Source organism: Seriola lalandi, unplaced genomic scaffold (assembly GCF_002814215.2).
Source record: "Seriola lalandi dorsalis isolate HSWRI2012SDOR001 ecotype SW California unplaced genomic scaffold, Sedor1 jcf7180002054866, whole genome shotgun sequence".
Classification (NCBI taxonomy): domain Eukaryota; kingdom Metazoa; phylum Chordata; class Actinopteri; order Carangiformes; family Carangidae; genus Seriola; species Seriola lalandi.
Window position 1 is genome coordinate 960,571 of NW_019525419.1, and position 5,317 is coordinate 965,887.

Here is a 5,317-nt window from a genome sequence, read left to right on the forward strand (position 1 = left end):
TAATTTGCTCAACATTAAATGCTCAAATGACAGTTTATGATGAGGAAATGCCAATGTGTGTGTGTGTGTGTGTGTGTGTGTGTGTGTGTGTGTGTGTGTGTGTGTGTGTGAGAGAGAGAGAGAGAGAGAGAGAGAGAGAGAGAGAGAGAGAGAGAGAGAGAGAGAGTGAGAGAGAGTGGGTCGGCTTGTACTGTACATGCATCCCATCTGACCGCGTGTGTGTGTGTGTTGATAACCTCTAAGGGGCAGCCAATGCTGAGGGCAGATTGCTGATGGAGGGAGGAGACTGAAGAGTTTATAAATTATCCATGTTTACACTTTGCCCACAATCTGATCGTCGAGGAAACGTCTGGCCCACATCTGTGGTGGGTTTTTTTTAAGGAAGAGGCACAAGTTTAGCACGAAATGGACTGTGAAATCGTATGGCTGGTCTGAGATAATCCAGCATCATCATATCTGTTCATTTGGTTTGCAGAGTGCTGAAGAGGAAGGTGTCTGTCCTCTGATATAGCGATGGACCAGTGAGCTTTGAACTTGGCTGGCAACTCATAGTAATCCTCAAGCCTTAGACTGGACTCTACTACTTCACTTTCATCTTCTCATCAGCAACCATGTACAGCAGTGGCTACTCCCAGGTGTCCAAACACAATCCGCAGGCCCAAAAGAGGATGCAGTACCGCTCAAAGGGCAAGAGCTGTGGCTACTACATGCGCATTGTCTTCTTCTTCTCTTCACTTATTCAGTCTCTTATCATAGTTAGCCTCGTGCTCTTCCTGGTCTACGGTAAGAATCAGGACTCGGCATCCACAGCGCGCATCCAGGACTTGGAGGAGAGCTTCAGCCGACTCTCCATAGAGAATGTCGGCCTCAGGCAGCAGAGGAAGAACCTGACCACCTTACTCAATGCCACCCTGACTGAAAAGGCCCGTAACGACTATGACTTGGTCAAAATCCGCCACCTCATCAACGTCTCAGTCACCATGATCCAAGACTTAGAGAAGAGACACGTGAGAACCTGAGATAAACTTTTTTATTATTATATCTAAAATGCAAGTTCCTGTCTTTAGTGTGACTGTCTGCTCTCATGTGAAATTGAACCTCTATGTCTAATTTGGGATTCAACTCCTAATGTTTCAACCACCATAGAAATTAGGATTTGGGTACATTTGTGTCAGCATGGTTCACTAACTGTTGATATGTTTGAAATACTCAGTATAGATATACTGCTAATTACTGTCTATGTGTACTTTTACAATTTTGTCATTTTCAAAACAAGAGGCAACACATCTGATTCTTTTATTTTGAGTCAAAGTACCACTCTTGTGTTGAACAGACATATTTGTGAGACTGTTTTAATATAACGACAACTTTGATGAAAGATCAGTAGTTCTTCCTGATTCTTTACATTCCAACAACTGGTCTAGAAAAAAGTCGTTATAACATTAATGGATTTCTTCTTTTGCTAACATGAACAGCAACAGTGCAATGGAGAGATGATGATGTTCAGGGTCTCAGGTCAAGGCTGCAAACTACCAAGTAAGTATGTCTGAATAAGTAACCCAAAAACAATCACAATACATTTATAAATTATAAAATTATTATTATAAAAATTACAAATTTAAGTTATTCTCCCTAATCTTTTTGATGAATTTTAGAGAAAATAGTTTTAACTGCTTTTTTTCTCTTTTTCCATTATCCTTATTTCCATTAACTTTTTTAGTGCCAGTTCCCGATACCTGCAACTGTGGTATGCTGTTTGAACGGATGAAAGCCAAGCTTGATCTTGTTGAGTCCAACTTCACCCAAACAATCAAGACGATGAGGGTAGAAGTGGAGCAAACTGCCAGAGAGAGAGACTACATTAACCTGGAGGCCATCCGTCTGAGGAGGGACAAATCCACACAAGAAAAGGAGCTGCAGTTCTATAAACAAAGATGTAAAGAGGACTTTTCCCAGTCCTTGAGCGGTGTCTCCAATGTCTCCAAGGCTTTCCTACTGAAGATTGAATCCCTCTTCCCTGCACACATTGCCTTCCAGCTCACCTGTCCGAAACAGAGGGAACACCTGGAGCAGATCCGAGCCAATTGCACCAACCTGTCCAGAGAAGTGGAGGACAGGCTCCAGCGTTACCTGAACACTGTGGGAGAGCAGGTATCAGAAATCCAAGCTGAGAACAGTCGCTTCAAGGCAGAGAACTGGCGACTGTCTGAGGACTACCGCTGGTGCACGCAGAACCGCTCAGGCCTGATTCAGGAGCACAAACAGAACTTTGAAAAGCTTCAGCGGAAACATGATCAGGACAAGGAGAAACTCCTGATGGAGAAGATGAGGCTAATTGGAGAGAAAGAAGTCCTGGAACAAAGTGTCAGATACAAAAGTAAAGAGGTTGATCACCTCACAGTGCAAGTCAAGCATCTCAACATGTCCTGTGTGCGTAAGGTAAGAAAAAAAGTACCATGACATGAACGTGTTATATTCTCTGCAGGGGTGTCAGCAGTAAGGTGGCCTTTGGGGGCCACAAGCTGGGCTTTCTGAGCTCTTTTGTATTCTCCAGTCAGCCATTAATTACCAAAGTAACATTCAATTTACTCAAGATAAAAAATAAGAATAATTTGAAGCTGTTTGTCAATGAAGGCAGAGAGAATGGAAAAGATAACAAAATATCAAATAGTGATTTTGTTGAGTTTTACTCAGGGAGGAGGGAAAATGTCTGAAAATAAAGAACAAGAAGACAGAAGTGTGAAAAACTGGGCAAATATTTCTGTCTGTTATGTGAAGTGTTAATGAAGTCCATGGTTTAGAACCAAGTCTTCCCAGATTAACATTGCTCTCATTTTATTCCAGCCACAGTTTGGTGGGTCGACCACTCAGCTAGGCACATCGAGTCAGTCTGGGTGGAACTGGTCTAATGGTGGAGGATCCAGTTCTGCCGCATCCAGCTCTACTGGTAGGGTAGGTGGGTTGGGTTCTAGCTTTGGCTCATCTGGAACACAATTCAATAAGCTAGGATCAACCGGGACTGGCTCTTCAAGCTCATCTTTCGGGTCAATTCCAAGCCTCGGCTCCAGTGGTACAGGATTCAATAAGCTAGGATCAACCGGGACGGGCTCTTCAAGTTCATCTTTCGGGTCAAGTTCAAGCCTCGGCTCCAGCAGTACAGGATTCAATAAGCTAGGATCAACCGGGACGGGCTCTTCAAGCTCATCTTTCGGGTCAAGTTCAAGCCTCGGCTCCAGCAGTACAGGATTCAATAAGCTAGGATCAACTGGGACGGGCTCTTCAAGCTCATCCTTCTCGTCACTTGGGTCAAATCCAAGTCTTAGCTCAAGTGGGATAGGTTCAAATAAGCCAGCCCTGGGTGCGAGAGGCTCATCAACCATTGGGTCATCCTCTGGCTCTTTTGGGTCAAGTTCGAGCCTTGGCTCAAGTGGGATAGGCGCAAACAAGCCTACATCAAATGCAAAAAGTTCCCAAGGGTTTGGGTCTTGGTTTGGGATTGGGAATGGTAACTCAGGACAAAGTAAGCCAGGAAGTGGAACAGGGAAAGTACTATCAAGTGGGAGTAGTTATGGTGGAACTGGATCATCACTTGGAAGGACAAATGGAGTGGGAGGTGGCTCAGGTAAGAACAAATAAATGCAATAGCTGGAGTGGGATTATCTGTAGTTTATTATTCCCATTCTGTGACATTTTTGAAAACCAAAACTTTGTTTTTTTAATATTATGAAGCTTAAAAGCAGCTTGATTGATAACCCTCCTGGCTAAGTAATGACAAATTGCCATTCTCTTATATGTTTAACCAACAGTCAACGTCGCTCAGCACCTTCAAGAATTGCAACGCATCATCAACCCCTCTGGCCCACAGTGAGTATGAACTCTCCTCAGCTGAAGGTTTTGAGTGAATGTGAAAGTGTCACTGCTGTTTTTATTTTAGTCTGAACATTGTGTGCTTGGAAGCAATACTATATTTTGTTGTTGTCAATAAATCTAATGAAAAACAAAACCAACAATGCATTAGTTCATCTCTGTGTAATACGACTCCCCTACTCTCTTTATGCCTCTCATCCCCAAACACATTGGTTTTAACTGGAGATGTCAGTTTTTTAAATTTCATCAAAAATATATACTTTAGTTTTTTTTAAGAAGTGGCAAAACAATTTCCTAATAGCTGGGCACTGTAGTTTAATCCACTATGGATTAATACACATTTGGTGCACTGGTGAGTATTTCTGGCAGCAGGATGATGTATGTGGGACTGAGTCAAAATAACTACTAACAATGTGGTTTGATTATGTGTTTTTAAAGGTCCGATTTTGTATAAAGTGAGACTTTCATGTCTTTTTGATTATAAAGCAGGTCTAGGTTCTATATTAATGGCGGAAAGTGTCAAAGTGCTCAGTCCACATTGAAATGCACACAGACCGTATTCACAAACTGTGCAACAAGCAGTCAGGGTGTCTGTAACTTTGTGATGTCACAAAAAAGCATTCCCCGCTCTGAGCCATGCCCCAAGCCCGGCCCAACTGGACCCACCATCCAACCTTGCAGAATTTGGTTTCTCTTATTGGATCACTTGGAAAAACAGTCAAGATCAGACATATTCAAGTTACTTGCCCACTTACCATCAGCCCATTGAGACTGCTCCTTGGCAATCCAGTGTATCGTGAAATACGCCTGAAGTCTCCCAAACCAGATTCAGTAATTCACGTCTTTTCTGAGCCAACGCTGTTGTTGCTAGAGCTCCAGAGAGAAGCCTGAGAGAGGAGATGCAAAACTACAATTAGATACAAATTATATATAATAAAACCACAAAATTATCTTCTTATGGATCAAAACTTCAGATAAAAAAACAGAAATGTGAAAACCTTGAGATCATGAGAGGAGGGCTATGAAGCTTTAAATTTTATGTACAATGTAATAATTCTTTCTTTCTTTCCTTATTTCTTCAGGGACAAACAAGATCTGTCCAGGATGTTGGGTTAGTCCATCTGAGCCAAAGGAAAAATCTAAAGAGATTTGTCCATTTCATCTAATACACACAGCCAAATGCAAGCTGTCATATTGAGTTTATATATTGTATAACAATAAATGTACTATACAAATTTATATACATTATGTGTACTATACATTGTTTAAGATTGTTTATACTTCAATATGCATTTATGAAATAATTTGAATAACTTTTGCACTTTTGAATGTAAAATGTGAAGTCAGTGTTAATGATTTGTATCTACAGTAAGCCACTTATCATGGATAAGCACATGTAGTACTTTTACAATGTAAATACATAAAAATAAAATGTTTGTTTAAACGTAAA

General features: G+C 41.4%; 1 protein-coding gene across 1 annotated transcript; it reads left to right on the forward strand.

Annotated features, from left to right (window-relative positions):
• The first annotated feature begins 245 nt into the window (after nt 1-245).
• On the forward strand, nt 246-5,317 carry plvapa (plasmalemma vesicle associated protein a). The gene is made up of 6 exons (XM_023428123.2): nt 246-1,007; nt 1,476-1,536; nt 1,721-2,439; nt 2,845-3,622; nt 3,807-3,864; nt 4,950-5,317. The coding sequence occupies exons 1-6, from the start codon at nt 612-614 to the stop codon at nt 4,981-4,983; spliced, it is 2,046 nt and encodes a 681-aa protein (XP_023283891.1). The 5' UTR covers nt 246-611; the 3' UTR covers nt 4,984-5,317.

Excerpts from the sequence above, each read along its gene's own strand:
- plvapa (XM_023428123.2), top strand. The coding sequence starts at position 612 with ATGTACAGCAGTGGCTACTCCCAGGTGTCCAAACACAATCCGCAGGCC. Across the intron at positions 1,008-1,475 it reads AAGACTTAGAGAAGAGACAC|CAACAGTGCAATGGAGAGAT; the intron begins GTGAGAACCTGA and ends TAACATGAACAG. Across the intron at positions 3,623-3,806 it reads TGGAGTGGGAGGTGGCTCAG|TCAACGTCGCTCAGCACCTT; the intron begins GTAAGAACAAAT and ends TTTAACCAACAG.